Raw genomic sequence first — 21,559 nt, 5'->3', positions numbered from 1 at the left:
GTTACCTGGCTGGAGGACAGAGCAGCTGGAGGCATCTGTGAGATCACTCTCAGAAGAAACTGCTTGGCGTTGCTCAGAATCTGGAAAGGTTCCATCAGACAAAACAATTCATAGACATCAGGAGAGTGTCAAAGGTTACAGTTACACTGTCATCACTGTGATATAATCTGTTTGTGAAGCTCAGTCACCTGATTGTCAGAGTGTTCAGGGCTTGGTCTAAGTCTGTGTCCCTCTAGGAAAAGCTGCATCAGACTGATGTAGCAGAGGACAGCAGTATGGAGGAACCCTGGACAACACACAGCTCTCTGCTGGAGCTCAGCACTCTGATGGAGCAAAACGCTGAAAGGATAGACACAGACACATACACAGAGTTATAAAACAGACATTTAAATCTACTGGCTGGAAATATGATTCTCCTAAAATTGCTAAAAAGAAAACAACCCTTACCTGTAAAAGGCCCATGGCATCAGTTGAATAAACTCATCTGATGTTACCATGGTCATCAACTGGTAAATACTTTGCTCTAGAGTTGGTGAAAAAGATACATCACACTGATTTAACAAGGCAGAAAAATACTGATGGGAAAACATTTAATGGTGACATGTAGATAGATTCATCTGCCAAATGGACTACTTGGATAAACTTGCAAAGTATCTGAGGTGTGATTATAGAAGATGCACACTGTACCGTTTGATTTAAAGATGAGCAGCCAGTCAGCGGAGTCCACCAACACACACAGAAGGTCTGTGCATAAAGTCCTGGTTATGTGATAGTTGTTCTGCTACACACACAATAGTGTTTTTAAAAGGTTAACTACCATTGGGGAGAGATTTGAGGGAAATAATGAGGATGAACAAGAACAAACAATACATTTTTATGGCCTTTTCTTTTTTTAGTGTAACTTCAGCTCTGAACTACCTCTCATTGTTTTAATTATCATAGACAATCTGCACGTAAGGGGTTGTATACTTGCCAAAAGCATGTCTTGGGTTCATTTGTGTCCCATTGTTTATTTATTGCTTTCTTCAAAGCTTGAACGATAAAAAAAATTACGGTGAAGTTGGCCCTAATGTGTCAAACCCTTGCATTCTCTTAAAATAGTTCAACATTTCTGAAAATATGCTGATTAGACTTCTTTCTGAGAATTAGATGAGATGATTAATACCACTCTCATGGCTATACACTAAATATAGAAATAAAATGAGTATCAATATGAAAACAACAACGTCAGTAGTACACTCCAAATACTTTCATCAAAAATTTTGAGCATAGTCCTTTCTGTTGTTTCTAAATAGGGTGATTGTCTCCAGGCTTAATATTGTGTCATAAAGAGGTGCTACATCAACATATTAGTCAGATCTTGTACAGTATGTGAGAGTGCATGCTGCTTATTATGGTTATTAAACTGAGGCAGGCCTCAACGACTGACCTGTCACTCTGACTTGATTTAAATCCCAACTGCTTTACTGCAGCTAACCTACAACTGAACACAACCTGTGGATGGATTGGGGCAGCGCAAGGTTAATTACCTGAGGATACAGCAGTGCTAACACATAGTCATTAACACACAGGAAAAGCAGAAAAACCAGCACCTGGAAAAGAAAAGAGACAGCAGCAGGTAAACACACAAAAGCAAGTGCATGTTTAAACTAAATTATTTACATTTGAAATGTGCATTTTTTAAAGAGCAGAAGCACTAATGAGGCCAAGAGGTTGGAAGTCTCATATACAGTACAAAGGTTTGAAATGGCCCAGTAATATTAATCAGCATGCAGCTCAACCACATCATGTTTATTTTTATCTACAACCAGGGATAATGAACAACACCATTATTTTCGGAGCTGAGTACTGGCAGGCATTACCTATATGTCAAGAATTCAACATTGTTCATCTTGGTAGCAGCTGTGACTTACTGTATATAAAGATGATGTTTTTGAATTGAACACAAACATGCACATACATTGCATACATATACAAACACACTAGTCAGTTTTGCCTGACTTGGGGTTATAAAATGACATAAATATAACAAAGTTCTTCACTCTCACCTGTCTGTGCTGTGTGCCCCTCTCTGCTCGCAGCATATTAAGGGCAGCACTGAAGTGCTGGTTGTTGCACCCTCTGTCCTGCCAGGTATGGTGCAGACTGGCAGCCAGCAGCAGAGTTGACGCTGCAGGCACTGGTGACAATGACTGACCCTTCTCTAAACTGAACACAAGAGAGAATTAACTACAAATTACCTCCTGGTGGTTGTATGCCTCTGTGAAATGGTCAAGTTGCACTTTATATCCATATATGTAGTGATGATTTTAAATTTAATAAAAGGGTATTAAATGTAGTTCTTGGTGAAATGGAAGTAATCAATAAATTGACATGTATGATTCCAGAGAATAATTTCCAATGAGAAACCTGTTGACTATCTTTACAGAGGACTGATAGAGAGCCTTATCACATGGTGCAACAACAATCACCTGAAGCTCATATTGGACTACTGCTGTATTTAAGTGTTGAATTCGGTGAGAGAAACAAAAAAAAGTCGAACTCATTATACAGGAGTATACTCTTTATTACACTAACCCTAACCCAAAAAAAGTCACACTCTAATATTTAGTTTGACCACATTTAGCTTAGGTTATGGCTCACATTTGCCATGGCATCATTTTGATAACCTTATGCAATGTCACAACATTTATTTCTGTCCAGAGTAGCACTGATTGTATTGACGATGGGAGAGTCGGGCTGCTGCATAAAGCCTTCTCCAGCACATCCAAAAGATTCTCAATGGGGTTAAGGTCTGGACTCTGTGGTGACCAATCCATGTGTGAAAATGATGTCTCATGCTCTCTGAACCACTCTTTCACAGTTTGATGAATCCTGGCATTGTCATCTTGGAATGTGTTCATGCCATCAGGGAAGAAAAAATCCATTGATGGAAAAACCTGGTCATTCAGTATATTTAGTTAGTCAGCTGACCTTATTTTTTGGGCACATAATGTTGCTGACCCTTGACCTGACTGAATCAACCCCAGATCATAACACTGACCCAAGAGGCTTGTACGGTAGGCATTACTGCTTCTCTTCTTACCCAGATGTGCCCATCACTCTGAAACAGGTTAAATCTGGACTCCAGAGACCACATTGACTTTTTCCATTGCTCCAGAGTCCAATTTGTATGCTCCATAGCAAATTAAAGCCTTTTTTCCCTGATTAGCCTCACTGATAAGTGGTTTTCTTAAGGCTACACAGCTGTTTTGTCCCAATCCCTTGAGTTCTCTTCACATTGTGCATGTGGAAACACTCTTACTTTCACTATTTAACATAGCCGTGAGCTCTACTGTTGAGTTGTTAATATTTGATTTCATAAAACTTTTAAGTGATCTCCGATCAAGATCATTCAAAACTTTATTCCGACCAAATTTCTTCATCAAAGATGATGGTTCACCACTATCCTTCCAGGTTTCATAATGCATTGGACAGTTCTTAACCCAGTTTCAGTAGTTTCAGTTAAGGTGAAAGAAATCAGAAGCTACTCACTGCACCAGTTAGGGTTCAGCAACTTGTTGCCAGCTGAAACATTTTAATCCCTGCAGTAACTATCCAACGAAAGGTTCTTACTAATTTACTCTTACCTCTTACGACTTTTTGCAGTGTATGTGTTGACATTTGGTCAATAAAGCTAATTCTGATAGAACACGAAGAAGCTACATATTCTGAAACTTGGATGCTGCAATTCTCTGAGATTCCTACAGTCACCACAGTTTGAAGGTGGGCACTGGAATTTAGTGTCACCTATTCAGTGTCTGACCAAATGGGAAATATGGTCACAATCTCACATTCATTTTGACCAACTAAAAATCTTGTTATAATTAGTGTACAGATTTTTTGGTTGTGGCCAAAAATATGTTTTGTGAGGTCACAGCAACCCTGACGCCTGACTGTCAAATTCTAATCAGTTCATCTTTCGTTCCAAGTGGATGTTTATTAGGGATGTGAAAGGACGTGAAAACTTGTTCAACCAATTCTCGATTAAACCGATTCTCAATTAAACCGATTCTCGATTTAAACTATTCTCGATTCAACTGATTCTCGATTCAATAATTGATACAATGCATAGTGTGTTAAGGCAAATTATGGCATCAAAACAATACAGTTTGTATAAGATAATGTGATTTTTCCAATGATGTAATCACACAAAGGCAAACTTAAGAAAAAAGGTAACATCTATCTATGGTCACATTATGCTATACAAGAAATGAGAACTTCTCTCACGAAATGCGCAACAGCACAACTTTAATAGCGCAATCTGCTGCAGAATGAAAAAAGCAAGCCCTTAAAGAGTGTGTTTTCACTAGATGAATATGGGTTTTGAAAAAGTTGCTGTCTCTCTGCTTGGAAGGAAGGTGCTGGCTACACTGTGTGTGGATGTTATGACCTGCACCTTCTTTTTGTGCACTTCTGTTTGACATTGTGCCTGCAGTGCATGGCTGTCCTTGTTTGCATAGTTAATAGCCGCTTTTATACTGGGCAGTAAGCCGCCAATTTGACCATCCTTTTTGCGTCTCGGTCCGCGGATTTAGACAGAAGCAGGTAAATTTGGGGTCTGTCCTGGTTCGCCAATTTGCCACCTCGGAGGGTACACTTTTATCCAACTCCATTCCGATCTAAATCCGAGACGTCGTTATGCCGGAAATTGTGTGAGATGGGTGGAGGTGTGGATGACCGGCACTGTTGTGCGACCTACAGCTGGGGAGTTTTAAAACCAGGAAACAGCTGATCACAGCAGTCAGTCCATCACTTCATCTGCGGATGTAAAGATGAGCAACTGGACAGCCACTGAGATCCAGGAGATGTTAGCGTCTCCTCGGTCTCTGTAGCTGTCTCCGCTGTTAGCTTGTTGTTGTAGCGGCAAGCTAGGAACGGTCGCTACTTTCAAATTAAAAGCCCCCCGCTAAGAACCCAGTTCTAAACTCCAATGGGGTGCAATGTAAAGCTCTTATTTTGAAGACAAATTCGTTGTCTTTCTTTCCCCAAGCTTGCTGCAACGCTGTGTACGGAAGCCCGTGGGGACACACAGAGAGACGGGGGAACTTTAATAAAAAATTGATTTTTGAAGTTTATGAATCGATTCAGAATTGTGGATGATTAGAATCACGATTCTTATGTGAATCGATTTTTTGCCCCACCCCTAATGTTAATGCCAAATTTAAAGAAATTCCCTTAAGCATTCCTGAGATATTGCATTAAAAAAATGGGCCGGATGAATGGACAGACAACTTCACAAGATCACTTGAAAACAACTGACACACAGATCCACTACCAAACAGACAAAGCTGACACTATAATTCCCTTCAATCATTGTGCAATCTGTATCTAACTTATAAACCCCCCTTCTTTTACTTATTTGTTTCTCTTTCTTTCTTCTCTTCATATTGAGCCCGACTTTAAGCACCTTCCTGTATAGCTCCATGGTCTATGAAGTATAGATGATGCTAGTGTGATCTGGGGGCGACTGGTACAAAACGTACAATACACAACTCGGTCACAATGTGCTTTGTAAACTTGTCATATATGTTGTGCACTTTTTTCTTTTGTAAAATCCATTAAAAATATTCTTGAGAAAAAACGCTGACACTGTAAAAGAAGCCAAAAGATCCAGAGGAGACTACATTCTGCCTATCCTTTGATTCATTACACTAATGGATGGAGTGAAGTGGATCAGTGATTCAGAGGTGGTGGTTATAAAAATGTGGTTTTACCTGCACGCCCACTTCTGACAGTTGGTAAGGAGCTGCAGCTGCTCTGGTAGAGGCTCTCCATCACTTAGACGAGACCAGTGTGACAACAATACCGGAGACAGGCGCTTCCACCAGTGCTAAACACACACACAAACTCATAGTGAAAATTCATCTTTAGCCTACAAAACATTTATAGGTCAGCATTAGTATGGATTTCACGAACTCCAGGAAAATAATATGAAATAACGAAATACAGGACCAGATTTAGTCATGTAATATCTGTCTCACCAAGTCATATAAGCTGTGAATTTAACCTTTAAGATGTACAGTTTTTAAAATAAAACAAATTGTAGTTTTTATTTTTCAAGAATCTTCAAGAATGAGTGCTTATAACATACAAAATGGCAGACTGCTGCATGAGAATCCAGAAAATGATGCTTGAAAAGTTAATGCAATTCATAGCTATATGGAGAACAAACTGTACCACTGTGGAGACCAGGAGCAGAGGACAATGTAGACTGATCTGAGACCAGGCTTTGTTGACTTCTTCAGATGCGCGTCCACAATGTACACTGGCACATAACACACCCTGGACAGGAAGCAGACAGCAGAGTTACTCTCCCAGGAGCTCGTGCACATACAGTAAGAAATGTACCTTAGCTGTGATTTCTCTTCAGACTTTTATAAAGTGATTCTCACTTTCAGGAGGTGTGCTGTTAGATGGAAGGACAGCAAGCCGGCTGGAGAACACACCTTCCTCTGATGCATGATTAGAAGTGACCAGCATTAAATCAGTTTTACTGAAGAGGATATTTCTGACACATAATCACTGCACTTTTCCACACAGCTGATCAGATTTGGAAAAGCAATGTACTAAAACCTGATAGGAACAAGAACTCAGCAGCTCACCTGATGATGGTTGACATGTTTTATCAGCTTTTTACAATCCAGAGTCCTCCTCCCTCCTTCAGTCTTTACTTTAATTAATAACACCGCTGGGAGAGCCAGCAGTACTCTGTGACACATACAAACAGCTTTAAGTGGCTGTACGTCAATAACAGGGATGATCTTTATGACATATTTGTGTGCATACCTGTTCCATGTGTTCAGAGTGAGATGCAGGCTAAGCTCAGTGCTGATGCTAGGTGAAGCAGATGTCACTGTGGAGGAGCATCTCTCAGACACAAACTCAAACAGGAAGTCACACACATCTTCTCTGCTTCTACAGCTGCCACAGAGTTCAGTCACTTCCATCTCATAGATGAGCTCCTACAGAAACAATGATTAAACGTCACCTTCACAAGTGCAGCTTTTTACCTTCACACTTTTAATGTTAGAGAAAGAGTTCACCCAAAAATTACAATTTCGTAATCTACTCACTCTCCACCCTCATTATTTACACTTTTAATGAGCAACAGAGCTGTGCACCCACTTCAGATGGGGTGTGCACTGGCTTAGCAGCTACACAGAAGATTTCAGCTTCAAAATGTTATTTACAACTGTTTTCAAACCAATTTGGGATCTCAGGGCCTCTGGGGACTTGGATCACACTGAACAAGTTGTATCGAGCAGTTTTCTGTTTGTTTTTTTGTTTTTATTAAATTGTCTTTTTTTAAAAAAGGTCTTGAAACAACTCCAAATCCACTTCAGTTGTTTAGCGAAATACAGCAATGCTATTTCGTTGTGAAGCTCCAGAAATGTTCGGTGGACTATGACATTCCATCAGCATGGGGTTGAGAAGCCAATGATGGAAATTTATATTTTTGGGTGAACTGTGCCTTTTAGAACCACACCAGTTAATTTATAAATGTATTTTACTTATATCAGCTTAAGTGATGTCACACACATATGCAGTGAACACACCTGTAGTCTGGACAGGATATCTGGCAGACAGGTGCCTTTCTCTGACACGCTGCAATCTAACTTTTGCAGGCTCTGTTTGCTGTTGGCAGAAAATGGACAGAAGAGATACACTTTGACTAAAGACAGAAATAACAATGAGCATTTATTTTTATTAGTTTTTTTTATTGGTTAATTGTTGGTATTAACCTACTTAAACTTAAACTACTTAAACTTGAGTCCTACTCAAATCCAAATCAGCAGGTGAAACTTTCAAAATAACAGAATCAGCTAGGAATACTGCAATCAGTGCATCTCTACAAACAATAATATGAATATAACAGTGGCTGGATAAAGACAATAAACGCTGTGAACAGGCAGACAAATAAAAAGCACCATTATCTTGAATCAAATGACAAATTTCTCTGGGTTTACATTTCAGATAATGGAAGTACACAATTAGTTGTTTTAAGTAACTTGAGTGTGGAAATGTTACATATTATAGCCTTAAGCCAGGTGTCAGCAAAGTAAAGCCACTTGGTGCAGAATGTTTTAATACCTGCATAATTACTTTTCAAAACCTTTGTTATGTTCACCTTGTGCACTGAACAATAAGCTGTATATACTGCGGACCTCTACACCAACCTTTTTTGAAAGGTTTCTCCCGAAAAACATGTAAAGGAAACTAGCATGTAGAATTCAGCTCAACAATACAAAGTCTATTATTTTTTATTCCCTTCTCTAAATTTGTTTGTGTGCAGTAACAGTACAGATGTACACCCACCCTAAGTGCTGATCCATGATGGCATTAAGCAGATGAGAGCAGAGGCTCCTCATATCTCCTCCACAGCCTCCCTGCTCCTTTGGATGAGGCAGGTAGAACTCTAAGCAGGCCCACTGCTGGTACTCCTGACTACACACATAAGGGGTATATTGTCTTTATTTTTACTATTTGTCTAGCCTACAAGGTTAAGTGTGTTTCCTGTCTTACCGCTCTGGGTCTGACAGGGCGTCCTCACTTCTCTGTACTCGAAGCTCATTAGCTAGCCAGTCTGAGAACAAAAGCTTGACAAACATTTTTTGTCTTGATTTTTTTTTTTCGTTACTAACATCAATTCATCATACGATTTAATTTCAGACACAAAGGAAAGTAAGAAATCTATTGATTGCTCTCTAAGGCTCACTGAATATACTATACTTCAAAACTAACTAAACCAAGACTTCACTGAAATGTGAAAGCAAGCGAGCCAGTGGAGCTATGTTACCTGATACTGTGGTATGTCTCCTAGCTGATAGAAAGCAGGGTGCCTCCACAGATGCCATGCAGTCTTTCTCCATGTGCTGTTGGTGTCTGTGGCACTGCTCCACAGGCTGAGCAGGTTCTCCTCCTGGTATTCACTTACTGGACGAGAAGCAGTGATAAGAGCTCTTCTGGCTTCAGGCAACAGTCTTGGGATGAGGTACAGGAGCTGACCACACACAGTGTAGAATTAAATAAGTACAATGACATGATAATAAAATAAGAATAAAAATGATGAAGGCGGGACTGGGATTAATTGACCCCTTGTCCCCATCCTCACTCACATGGATCACATTGAGTTCAGACTGTGTTTGAAGTTCATCTATCTACATCATCTATCTTGATGTTTTCTTTTAATTTACATATAAAAACAGTAGTAATAGTAATACTAAGAGTATGAGTAAAACCTCAACATCATCAATACATGATCACGTTATTTTAGCTTTATTTTACATATTTTATAATAAACACCGTCCACAACAGTGACACAACATGATGATTTTATTATCACTTCAATAGAGTCTGTCCTAGACAATTGCATATTAACATGTGTAGCTGTTATTTAGACTGTGGAAAGTAACTACAGAGAGCTGTACATTGTGATCAGAGTGTATTCAGGTGTCAGACACTTGAAAAGAAAGCTTTTTAAGTAAGTTAAGTAAGTGTAAAGTAAAAAGTCACTATTAGGTTCAGTGGTAAGCCCAAAGATTTGTTCAATCAGAAATGTGGACTTTTACATAGTTGGTAAATAATAGAAAAGATCAATGGAATTAGATTAAAACTTTATAGCATTCAAGGCCTCACATATCTAATTTAAGACAATTTCATTAATACTTACTTACTAAATACTTTTAAGGCGTGATATTAATCAAACTGAAATCATGATAATTTAAGACTTTTTAAGGACCCGCAGACCCCGTGTCATGTACTTGGCCTGTGGAAAACATGATTGGTTCCAGATTCCTCAATGTGAGAATCTGTTGCTTTTCTCTGTTTAACATCATTACATCATCATCATCATCATCATCATCATCATAAAATTAATTTCCCTGGGTTAGGATGAATCTGTATCACTATTTTCTGACATTTCATAGACTAAGTGGCAAATCAATTGCTTGAAAGTATTATCATTATAGTGCTCTGGCAAAAATAGCTGTAAATTGTCAATATCCATTTAGCAAAGATTGGAGATAGATTGTGGCATAGTCTGATGCACCTGTTCACTCTATTTAAACACATTAACAGTTTCTACTGTTGCTGTATCAAGTTGTTGCTGTTGTACAAGTTGGGATTATTTCCCTTTCCTGACAAGCCTGATACAAGTGTTATGACCATTTTAAAGAAAGAGGTACCTTCTTATAGAAGCTGCTGAGGATAAAGTCCTGCTGTTGTTGCTGAGGCAATGAGTCCCCTCTGCACATCCCATAACACACAGCTGCCACACACAACCTGGAAAGCACCAACAAGATGTGAGTCAAGGTGGCAGCAAGATGTGAGATACAAGCTCAACAACAAGTCTATAATGGATCAGCTAAAGTTTGTAACCTCACCTGACACAGAAGAGCATGTTGCTGTGCGTGCTGCAGACAAGCGCCGAGGTCAGAGCTTCTCCAATTGGCACTGGCTCAGGAAGACTGGGTGGGACCAACTGAACTAGAGGACCGTGGGACATGGAGTTGTGGAGGTGGACTACGAATGCTGCTAGACCAAGTAAGTGGGCAGCACTCAGTGAAGAGCCCTTAATAAGAGAAGAAGTTTCTTAAACTGACAACTGACTGTACTGATGAAGTACCGAACGGAATGAAGCAGTTCATTGTTTCTTATTCAGTCCAAAAATTAACAACAAAAACATCCATGCTTGAAGACAGACAAAGATTTAACAGACACAACGTGAAAGACAGATGCAGATGATGTGTTTTTTGAAAATGGATTTATGTACCTGGTTATGAAAAAGGTCCCAAAGTCTGTGTATAAGGCTGGAGAGGAGCTGTGGTTTACCAAGCAGCGCACTGACAAACCCGGAGGCCCATAGGCTCTGTCTGGACAGGCAGAATTATCTGGTGAGTGGTTGACCACAAAGAAACTCGCTCAATCCATTTATTTACAGACCACTTCTCACTTGTTAGGAGGGTTAGCTCTTGAAGCGTCTAACATGCACTGGCAGAAGTTTCTTAGGATCATGTTTACAACCTGAGGATAAAAGTGAGAGATTCTTTAAAGAATACATATAATTACAAACATACATACAACTAACAGAATACAGCAGAATGGGAAATCAAAATCATAAAACAAAGAAGAAAATGAATTTCATCAGTACATACTTTGACATGGAGCTCAGGGGATGGAGGTCTGTTTGTGTTAAGTTTGATAACTGACAGTCCGATCAGCTCATCTGGACAAGCAGGAAAGATGACACTGAGAGTGTGTGAGATCCTGGACAGTTGTGCCGACATCTCTGAGGATAAATGACCAATGTGACAAGTATAGAAATTAGGGATCTTGAAGTTAGGAATGTGACTGAACAAACAGTGGAAGAAACTGAACATCAAACATTCCAAAAAATGTGTTCAACTCATTCCATCACAGAAAAAAATGAGAGTCAAGACTGTCATGATATACTTGTATATACGTGTATGGACTCTTTTGACTATCAGAAATAATACACACAGGATAAACTGCTGGTGGTGTATTTCCATTATCTGAAATGGGATTAACTCTTAATATCCTCTGATGAGTGATCTGAGTGAACTGTTCCAACTCTCACGTCTTTAAATCAACACTGAAGACCTTTGCGTTTGCCACTGCTTTTCATTGAAGCAATTTTAAAGCTTTGAACTGCACTGCGACTTTTATTTTCTACACTTGTCTCTTTTAAAACTGTTCTATTTAAGCCTACTTCTCCATTTCTCAACACTGTTTTGTGTCTTATGTCTTGTTAGTTGTTTTTAAATGTATCTTAAATGCAAATTTTAATGTTAACCTTATTTGTATGCTCCTGTAAAGCACAGACTTGTGTCTGAATTGTGCTATACAAATAAACTTGCCTTGCCTGCTTTGCCTAAAAAGCTGTCCATCTCTAACCTACAGACCTGCTGTATATTGATTTCCAGATTTATTTTGAACTGCAACCAGGGGGAGCCCACACATTTAGAGATCAAGTGCCCCCATTTGTTTATCCTTTAATTATGAAAGGGGACATCATGATTTATTATTTCCTTAATTTGTTTCACCAAATAGGATTTTTACTTAAGTTCAGTTATCTGTACTTAAAAGAAACACTATGTGAGTGTATCATTAGTTTCTTATTACATAGCATCAACTCACAAAGTGCTCTGTGTGTGTGTGTGTGTGAGTGAGAGAGAGAGAGAGAGAGAGAGAGAGAGAGAGAGAGAGAGAGAGAGAGAGAGAGAGAGAGAGAGAGAGAGAGAGAGAGAGAGAGAGAGAGAGAGAGAGAGAAAGTGATGTGCTGCATCTCATAAAATTTGCCTACCTCCATCATTTCCCCCAACAAGCAGCTGTTTGAACTCCTGCATCTGAATCTTCAGGACCTCCAGAGGATCATCATTAGTGTCCAAACACACTGCACTACCTGAAAACACAGAAGAGTGTAAATTAAAGCCATCTGTCTCTTAGTTACTGTTACTATTGTACAACATCACATCATCTATCTTTGAGGAGATTTCATGCTGTCCCACTCTGCGGTATTATAGATGAGACAGTCACTCATAAATACCATCTTGTCTGTATAACATAAACATTCTAAACTACCATGCAGAAGATATATTTCAGATGTGCTCAGTTTCAAAAATGTACATAATGTATTAGAGTCAAATAAATCAGTGATGGTTAATCACCGAGAAATTAGTGTTACAGAGAATACCCACAGTCCTGCTGCCTCTGTTTCTGGCAGGACTCCACATAAGATGAATACTGCGCAGCAGGGATCTTATCTGCTCTGAATACAGACAGACAACCGTTAGAACAGTGAAAAACACATAGTAATTACAAATAACCATTATTGGTCAAGTATAACGTTAACAGTCTGAGGGTTACAGAGGCCCACAAACACAAACAAATTATCATGAGCAAAGACGCTTCCTTTAAATTTATTTTAAAAAAACATTTTTGGAGACAATAAATACAGGAAGGGATAAAATTATATAAACTGATGTCTTGAAAGTTAGTGCACAGAGAAGGGATAACAATGAACACTGAACTAGAAGAGCTATAATGCATATTCACTAACTTCTGGTAATAACTCACTTTTTCAGAATTTCTATGAAACTCATCCGAGTATCAGGTTTCACAGGCAGCTGTGAGTGAACAACAGGTAAACTTGATTTAATGTTAAGATGTGAAGATTTAAATAAATAACAAAATAACTTAAGCATCAGACAATCTGTCGTTCAAACAAAGAAGGTGCTCACCACTCTTGGTGTCAGCAGAGCAGGGAGAAATCGTGTCAGGAAATATGGCCTCCGGAAAATACTGTAAAGATAGAGGCGTCAATGACTTTTAATTTCGACATGAACCCAAGATTTTTAAAAGGACCCTCATATACTCTGACGTAGCTGATAATATGACTGATTACCTGGCCTCCATGACTGTGGGAGAGATTCTTCCTGTGCTTGCAAACAGAGACACTGCCTTCTCCACATCCTGGACAGCCTGGCACTGGGGCTGCATATGCAAACATGATACCGTTATACTGTTTAGATATTAAAAAAAAAACACATCTGAAGTTTTGCAGTACACACAATAATTCTGGAGCTTCACAGCAAAACAACATTGCAACATTCTCCTTAACAACTTAAGTAGATGGGACATGATTTAAATTGTAAAATTGTGCAGCGTAATCCACATTTTCGCAAGTCCAGAGATTCCAAACTGATTTGAAAAGACATTATTTATTTATCTTTTAAGCAGAAATATCATATCATATTGTTAAATGTAGGTCCCATTTTTGCAGACAAAACAGCTGACCTATCTAGGCAGGGACTCCACAAGACCTCTGAAGGTATGCTGTGGTATCTGGCACATTAGCAGTAGTCCTGTAAGTTTTGAGATGGGGCCTTCACGGATCGAACTTGTTTGTCAAGCACATCCTACAGATGCTCGATTGTATTGAGATATAGGGACTTTGTAGGCCAAGTCAACACCTTAAACTCATTACTGTGTTCCTCAAACCATTCCTGAATCATTTTTGCAGTGTGGCAGGGCAGATTATCCTGCTGAAAATGGCCACTGCCATTAGGGAATACTGTTTCCATGGTGGGGTATGCCTGGTCTGCAACAATCGTAAAGCAGGTGGTGCATGTCCATGCAAAATCCACATGAATGGCAGGACCAAATGTTTCATGGTCCTGCTATTCATGTGGCAGCATGGGCCCTCTGACCGGTCTGCCACAATGCAGGCCCATACGCAGAAGGCTGTGATGCACTGTGTGTGCCAACATCTCTCTATCAGAACCAGCATTAATTCACAGCAATTTCTCTTCCATATGACTGGACAATATAGGCTAGCCTTCACTCCAACATCAATTTGCTTTGGGTGCCTGTGACTCTGTCGCCGGTTTACAGGTTTTCCTACCTTAGACCACTTTTGAGAGGTACTAACCTCTGCGGATAAAATGTTCACCTGCTGACTAAATATATCCCACCCACTGACAGGTGCCATCATAATGAGATAATCAGTCTTAAGACTATAAATTGTTTTGGCATTGCAACCAAAACTTGGGAATAGTTTAGAATAACAACTGAAAAATCATGCATGTTGGGTGTTTGGCAATTGATAAATATAATTCAATACCCCTTTTCCACTGGTAAAAATCCCACTTAAACACACTAAGATCAGGCTTTTGTGTGCAATTGGAATGTATAATTTCTGTATTTATGGGTCCATAGACTCTGGAATAGACAGGTTTTTATCACCTTGACTCAGCTCCGCTTTGATCGAAACTTAAGACCCAGGTGATGAAGTTCAGTGGTGCAGTGTAATTGAAGAAGGAATTTGGGATGCAGTCTATTGAAGGAAGTTTTATCACTGGACACAGTGTTGGAGGTGTAGCCACATTCATACCTATGAAGGTTGCTCAGTTGTGTTTTGAAGCCAAAAAAGATTGACTTCCCGACTATGAAAATACCTGGATCGCCGATCGAGCCAGGCTTACTTTTAATTTAGCGCTGACTGACTTGAATGGGGATAAAATAATGAAATTATGCAGATCTTCTTCTTGACTTTCAAATGTTATTGGCTTGAAGGGCTCAAATAATAACAGTAAAACAGGTGCATTCGTGATGTGAAACATGTCGGTGACATTTAACGAAACACTTCAGATAAAAATCACAGATGGTTATTACTGGTTCAATAATTATTTTACTAGGTCCTGAGGTCTCAGATTTTGAAATCTAGGTTCAAGCATGATGAATTAATTTTATTACTATCTTGCCTGTTTTCTAAGCCCAAATAATGAAACAGCCTTAACAAAATAAAAGTGTTCTATACTGTCATCTCTCACCATGTCAGTGATTCAACAGGGGTTATTCATAAACAAACCATTGGGTGCCACTGTTACCTGCACTGATGCGATGCCTGCACCAGACACATGCTCATATAATCCCATGTCCTCCACTGACTCCTGCAAACAAAACACAAACACACTTATTTTTAATGAAAAATGTAAAATAAAGCTAAAATAAGCGACCATGTATTGATGATGTTGAGCTTTTACCCATACTCTTACCTTGAGGTCAGCCAGTCTCGTCTTGGCCAGAGAGACGTACTCCATCAGGAGGCTGCGGTGTTTCAGGGGTACAAATGGAGGGTGCAGGACGTGAACCTACCAGGTAAAAATTACAATCAAAAGTCACAGCTGGTTTCCAGTGCTTTTTTCACTGTAATTATATCTTTTTAGCCCCTGACTTGGTGCAAGTTAAATCTAGCACCAACTACAGACCAGCAGTGGAAGAAGTACAAATATCACCTAATCTTAAAATGATTAATTACATGTAAAGGTCCTGGACATAAAATATTACTTAAGTAAAACTACAGAAGTACTAGCAACTAAAATTACTGTAAGTATCAAAGTAAGTACTCAATAACATGGTAAAATGGTGTCTGTAACTGGGTTCAGGTCCTTCTACAGTGTCAAAATAAAAATCTGGTGGTTGGAGAAATTATCAGTGTGAGAGGAAAGAGGAAAAAACTCCTGATACAAAGGTTTGAATAATGCATTCTTTTGTCTTTCTTGTGAAATATTCAATAATTTGATCTCTTTGAACCATAAGCATTAATCATTGATAGTTACATGAAATCAGCTGAGAAGTTTGGAGGGATAAAGTAGAAAATGTTTCATAAGCCAAAAAAAGTTGCAAACGTGGTTTTATAAGCCTATGATGTTTTCTGACTAAAAAATCTTGATCTGAAAAGTAAGGGTAAAGGTAACTATAGCTGTCAGATAAATGCAGTGCAGTAACAAAATATTCCCCACTGAAATGTGATGCAGCATGAAATGGATATAGTCAAGTAAAAGCTTGTTCAAGTAGTTATGTTACACGACATGCACCACATATCAAATATATTTTTCCACTTACCCCTCTTTTAACATGTCTTCTTCTGAAACCTGTTGAATCTAATTGGCCCTCGGGCATAATTTAATGTCAATTGACTTCAACAATAACTTTTTAATAATATTTTTTCTAATGTATTTTTCTATGACATGAGTACCAGTGTCACCTTGAGATACTGTGGCGGTTCAAAGGGCACAAGGTCAGAGAGGAACTTCAGCAGGAACACCAGAGATTTCTTACTAGCTGCATTGTAGCCACTGCCTCCCCCGAAAGACATCTGAGAGGGCAGAAACGAAGAATGCTACTTGTAAAACTGATTAACTTAAATCTGCAGAGAGAATAATTAAGTTCTATGGACCTATATCTGAGGCAAGGACAAACTGAAAAAACTGTTAACTTGAACAACCCAACAGCATTTTGGAAACTGTTGCATCACTGGGTTCATCAACAAGCCCATCAGCCCACCTTTATTTAACAATATTGAAGAGTTAAAAAAAAAAAAAATCAACTATCAGGACATACAACAGTGCAAGCAAATAAAACAAAGGATTGTAGTGAACACATACGAATACAACTGCTGGTTATGGTACTAAGAAAATGTTAAGGTGCTTGATTGAAAGTGAAGTGTGGCACATTCTAACTTCATACGCAGATTTCTTTACTTAGATAATGCTTCAGCCTCAGACCTTCAAGATCAAGACAAACAAATAAAGGAACCAGATGTTATATAGGCCACACCCTAGTAACACCTGTGAGAGTGATCAGACTATCATCATCCATCACTAGGGTGGGAACAAACAATACAATTTTAATGTGGGAATCATGCTCTGATACTCCACTGTGTGAAAGTTACAGATGTGGCGAGGGGGGACGGTTTCGCTGTGGCTCTGATCCCCCTCTGAAGGTAGTATCAGGACCAAACAACAGTAATGTGGTAACTGGAAGTGTCTTTGGCAACTAATATGAGACAAAAAATACACCATCCATACATGTAACAGTGTCTGTCATCCTCTCTGTCCTAGTGACTCTTTGTCTCATTCCTGCCCGAAAGACAGCCGTTGTCCCCGGCAGCACGGCCAGGCAGCTCCCACAGTTAAATGATGGTGATTATGTGACGTATTTCGGACCAAAAAAATTCACCATGTATTTGTCACCTTCCACTGTTGTGCTGTTGTGGTAACTGTCTCTGGCATAGAAAGAGATTACTGCGATGGTCAGCCCTCCCAACCGAGACTTCAGGAAACTTTCCCCCAGAAAACAGCCTCCCTCCTCGAGAGTGAGAGTCTGACAGGGTCCCTGATTTACTGATCGGGTTTATGTAATTATGTAATTTAGAGCAAAAAACATCTCTTTGTCATTTTCCAGGATGCACGGTGAGTCAGAATCTCAATAATGATACATTTGAACTGCATCCATATGATTATAAACAGTCTGCCGCAACATGATTAGATTAACATTTGGACAGAGGGAGACACATTGGAAAAAAGAACGCAGATGTCAACATCATGATGTGTACCGTCATGCCTCTTTCGATTCCGCGGCACTGGCTCAAAGGGATATTCCGGTGTAAATTTAATCTATGGTCTAAATCACCGTAAAACTGTGTTAGACTCCCTCTCGAGAGATCAAGTTATAAGACCGCTAATTTAGGAGTTTTATCAACCTCAGAAACGACCACACGACAACAATACACTGCAGTAAATGGATCCAAATATAAACCGCCACCAAAAAGCCAAAAATAACGCTCATAACAGCACCAAACTTCAGCAACAGTACAAATAGGGTCTCAGCACATAGTCTGGGGCATCTAACCTCCGCTAGCTTAGCTGGATTTCTGTTGTGAAGCTAAAACAGATTTCAGCTCTCCTCCATCAGCTTCCGGGTCAGGGAAGTCCTGACGCGACGATTACCGAGTGCGGTTAGAAATGCTCAATTCCGTTCTTTTCCCTGTCCGCTCTCGATAATAACTGTTATAAACTGGCAGGTAAGACACATATGAACTTTGATTGCTTTTCCATGGAGTCATAATCATACATTTTCATCCATGAGCCGCGGAACTCTACTGCACTCGGTAATTGACTCGTCGGGACTTCCCGTCAACAGGAAGCTGCTGCAGAAGAGTGGTAAATTTTGTCAGCTTTTCAGTAGAAATCCAGCTAAGCTAGCGGAGGTTAGATGTCCCGGACTATGTGCTGAGACCCTATTTGTACTGTTGCTGAAGTTTGGTGCTGTTCTGAGCATTATTTGTGGCTTTTTGGTGGCGGTATATATTTGGACCCATTTACTGCAATATATTGTTGTCGTGCGGTCGTTTCTGAGGTTGATAAAACTCCGTTAGCTAGCGGTCTGCTAATTTGATCTCTCGAGAGGGAGTCTAACACAGTTTCACGTGTTAGACCATGGATTAAATTTATACCGAAATATCCCTTCAATGCCGATCCTGTGTCATTTTATACAGCCTGCCGGTGCTGCTTGGTTCAGTGTGAACAGACAAAGGCAATGTATAGGCGAGCCTTGTGGCGATAATGCAGGGTCTCTGTGACAGCCAGTCAAACTATTCTTAAAGTAAACGTTTTAAACCACTTGTAAGGATTCAAACTACCTTCCAAAATGCTACACATTTCAACCTTAAATTCTAATAGATTTAAGACAAAAGCTAAATATCAGATCTAAATGAGTACAATAAAACACCTTTAATCAAATAGCCAATAACTGGTGCTTGATATCAGCAGCAGCTAATCCAAACAAATTAATAAACTATGAGCGAGTGTTGAAAAGCTGACATAAAAACCTTGAACCACTCGCTGTAGGAGGGGAAGATGCTGGCTCCCTCTAGCGCTCCCTGTCGAGCCAAAAGGAAGGCAGTTATCATGTTCTCCAGGTCATATCCTTCAAATGCAGAGGTCAGCAGTCTGGACAGCAGCTCTAAATGAGGAAGAGAAACACAATAGACATGACAAGCTTCTTCACACTGGAGTCACTACAACTGCAAGTCCTTCTTACACTATGTATGTATCCCTTTGTATAAATACACAAAGTCTAATATATTAGCTGACTGGTGCAGAAAATCAAGCTTTAATTAAAAATGCTAACTGCAAAATACAGTAATGCCTTATATTAAGGTCCTTGTATCATGTGTTAGTTAACAGGTAATACGGCCCTTATAAGTCCTGATGTGAAGTGTTAAAAAATATAGCAACACAAACACAGTCATTGTTAGGGCAAAGAACATCTATGAGCATGTCACATTAAAATATGCCATATGAGTTTCTTATAATTGTTTATAATAGCATTACACATTTAACTTTAATTTAACTTTTTGGTATAACTTTAAATGTGTAACCTTTAATCTCATAATATTTGTATTTATGATGCTATTATTAACACTTATTGTCTTATCAACAATTTATAATGTTAATAAGAATCTTATAAAGGCCTTATTACCTATAAATTAACACATATTACAAAGACCTTTCCCTAAGCATTACTCTAAATAAGCATCTATGAGAAACTGCTGACCTTTGTTCATTTTAATGTAACTATCTGAAAAAACACAACTGAAATGTTTTTTATTTTGCTGGATTTTCAGTGAAAACACAATTATTTAGTAGTAGTGTTATAGTATGAAAGTGTATGATGCATTTTATCATTTTTTTCTTAAATCAAAAAAGGTCAAATGTTTTCTCTGCACAGAATAATTGCAGTTGGTAGGTTTAATCCCATCTACCGGTAAAAGCCAGTTTACATTAGTTAGTTTACCTCTCAGGCTGGGCTGGGCACAGGGGTTGTAAACCAGCACAGTAGAGAGGAAGCACAGGACGAGTTTCCAGTTAACTTCGTGGGTTTCCAATACCTGCTGCAGGTGACACAGCAGCTGCTCCACACTGAAGATCACCGCCAGCTTTTACACAAACACAGCAACAAGACAGATGAGTTACAGCTGTTCATCACAGCTAAGAACATCCTCATTGATAAATCAATACTCTCAGTATTGTGTTGCTCTGGGCTGAAGGCTGCACACCTGAAGTGATGTGACTGTTATCTACAGTTTCAAATACAGCAATGACACTGACTGTGTTCACAGCAGAGCAGTGAGGCTGGTAACTGCTGACATTATGTGCAGTTTGGACTGGCCTATACTATATATCAATAATATATGATTTACCACGACCTGGATGACTGAGAACTTTTATCAACGATAAATCTATCTATATCGTGATATGGCTATATATCATCTTAGATTTTAGATACTGACATATCATAAGTCATTAGTGTTGTCTTTTCCTGGTTTGACTTAAATTGCTTTACAGTAAAGTAATGTTGCGATTTCTATATCGAAGTAATTGGTCAAAAATATTGTAATATTTGATTTCTTTGCTCAGTACCAGCATTTACAAATGTTTAAAAATATCAAGATATATTGTGTATCATGATATAGCCTAAAATGATTGCTATATTATCACCTAGCCCAATAATGTAAAAAAAGAAAAAAAGCATAACAGACATCACAGAGACACTAGCAGTCAGAAGACAGATGAGCAGAGAACATGAATTCATCGTGGCAAACTTCCTTATATGTGAAGGCTTATAAATGAGCTACAAACACTTACCTTACGAAAAAGGCAGGTGACCAATCGGTTGGCTTTTGCAAAGGTCCACTCGCTCTGCAGAGTGATGGCATCTGATACTGAGGAAGTATGACTTCATGTTACACTTTAACTTTGCAGAAATCCTGTTCGCAACCATTATGAAAGCAGCATGTGCTGTACCTCAGGATACTTATTTCAAAGTCTTCCCAAGCCTCTATTTTCTGACAGCATTTGAAGTTCTCGCTGTTTTGTTTACAGCAAAATTTAATTATAAATGTTGTTAAATAAAAACAGTATCACATTATTGATACCTGATATTTGATTTATGCATTTATTACTAGCAGGTTGAAGTAACTCCATGTTTTAACTGTCAACCAACAAGAGCTATTAGTTACACTGGTGCTGAATTTTAACGTTTCCTAAATTGGCCTGTGGAACATGCTAAGTTAGATTAGCACTGTTAACAGTTTTTTCTATTGTATTGTTTTTAAAACCTTACTTATGAGCAGTTGGAGCTGCATTTTAAG

At 39.0% G+C, this 21,559-nt stretch overlaps 1 protein-coding gene across 1 annotated transcript in view; it reads right to left on the bottom strand.

Moving 5' to 3' along the window:
* Positions 1 to 21,559, bottom strand: part of fanca (FA complementation group A) — a 56,632-nt gene that overhangs the window by 466 nt on the left and 34,607 nt on the right. Inside the window, exons 12-42 of the mRNA XM_030424721.1 lie at positions 21,054 to 21,130; positions 20,203 to 20,344; positions 19,235 to 19,368; positions 16,610 to 16,720; positions 15,618 to 15,713; positions 15,450 to 15,512; positions 13,466 to 13,554; positions 13,302 to 13,362; positions 13,138 to 13,187; positions 12,759 to 12,829; positions 12,365 to 12,463; positions 11,196 to 11,329; positions 10,994 to 11,064; positions 10,814 to 10,913; positions 10,425 to 10,612; positions 10,227 to 10,323; positions 8,840 to 9,043; positions 8,566 to 8,639; positions 8,359 to 8,487; positions 7,599 to 7,677; positions 6,829 to 7,004; positions 6,645 to 6,750; positions 6,435 to 6,494; positions 6,220 to 6,324; positions 5,757 to 5,872; positions 2,049 to 2,208; positions 1,530 to 1,592; positions 688 to 781; positions 448 to 523; positions 189 to 339; positions 6 to 80 (exon numbers count right to left, since the gene is read on the bottom strand). Of these exons, the coding sequence (XP_030280581.1) occupies positions 6 to 80; positions 189 to 339; positions 448 to 523; positions 688 to 781; positions 1,530 to 1,592; positions 2,049 to 2,208; positions 5,757 to 5,872; positions 6,220 to 6,324; positions 6,435 to 6,494; positions 6,645 to 6,750; positions 6,829 to 7,004; positions 7,599 to 7,677; positions 8,359 to 8,487; positions 8,566 to 8,639; positions 8,840 to 9,043; positions 10,227 to 10,323; positions 10,425 to 10,612; positions 10,814 to 10,913; positions 10,994 to 11,064; positions 11,196 to 11,329; positions 12,365 to 12,463; positions 12,759 to 12,829; positions 13,138 to 13,187; positions 13,302 to 13,362; positions 13,466 to 13,554; positions 15,450 to 15,512; positions 15,618 to 15,713; positions 16,610 to 16,720; positions 19,235 to 19,368; positions 20,203 to 20,344; positions 21,054 to 21,130 (3,251 nt within the window). The remainder of the gene's footprint in view (positions 1 to 5; positions 81 to 188; positions 340 to 447; positions 524 to 687; positions 782 to 1,529; positions 1,593 to 2,048; positions 2,209 to 5,756; positions 5,873 to 6,219; positions 6,325 to 6,434; positions 6,495 to 6,644; positions 6,751 to 6,828; positions 7,005 to 7,598; positions 7,678 to 8,358; positions 8,488 to 8,565; positions 8,640 to 8,839; positions 9,044 to 10,226; positions 10,324 to 10,424; positions 10,613 to 10,813; positions 10,914 to 10,993; positions 11,065 to 11,195; positions 11,330 to 12,364; positions 12,464 to 12,758; positions 12,830 to 13,137; positions 13,188 to 13,301; positions 13,363 to 13,465; positions 13,555 to 15,449; positions 15,513 to 15,617; positions 15,714 to 16,609; positions 16,721 to 19,234; positions 19,369 to 20,202; positions 20,345 to 21,053; positions 21,131 to 21,559) is intronic.

This window comes from Sparus aurata, chromosome 8 (genome assembly GCF_900880675.1).
Source record: "Sparus aurata chromosome 8, fSpaAur1.1, whole genome shotgun sequence".
Lineage (NCBI taxonomy): Eukaryota > Metazoa > Chordata > Actinopteri > Spariformes > Sparidae > Sparus > Sparus aurata.
The sequence above is the reverse complement of the archived record's forward strand: the minus strand, read 5'-3'. Positions and strand labels throughout refer to the sequence as shown.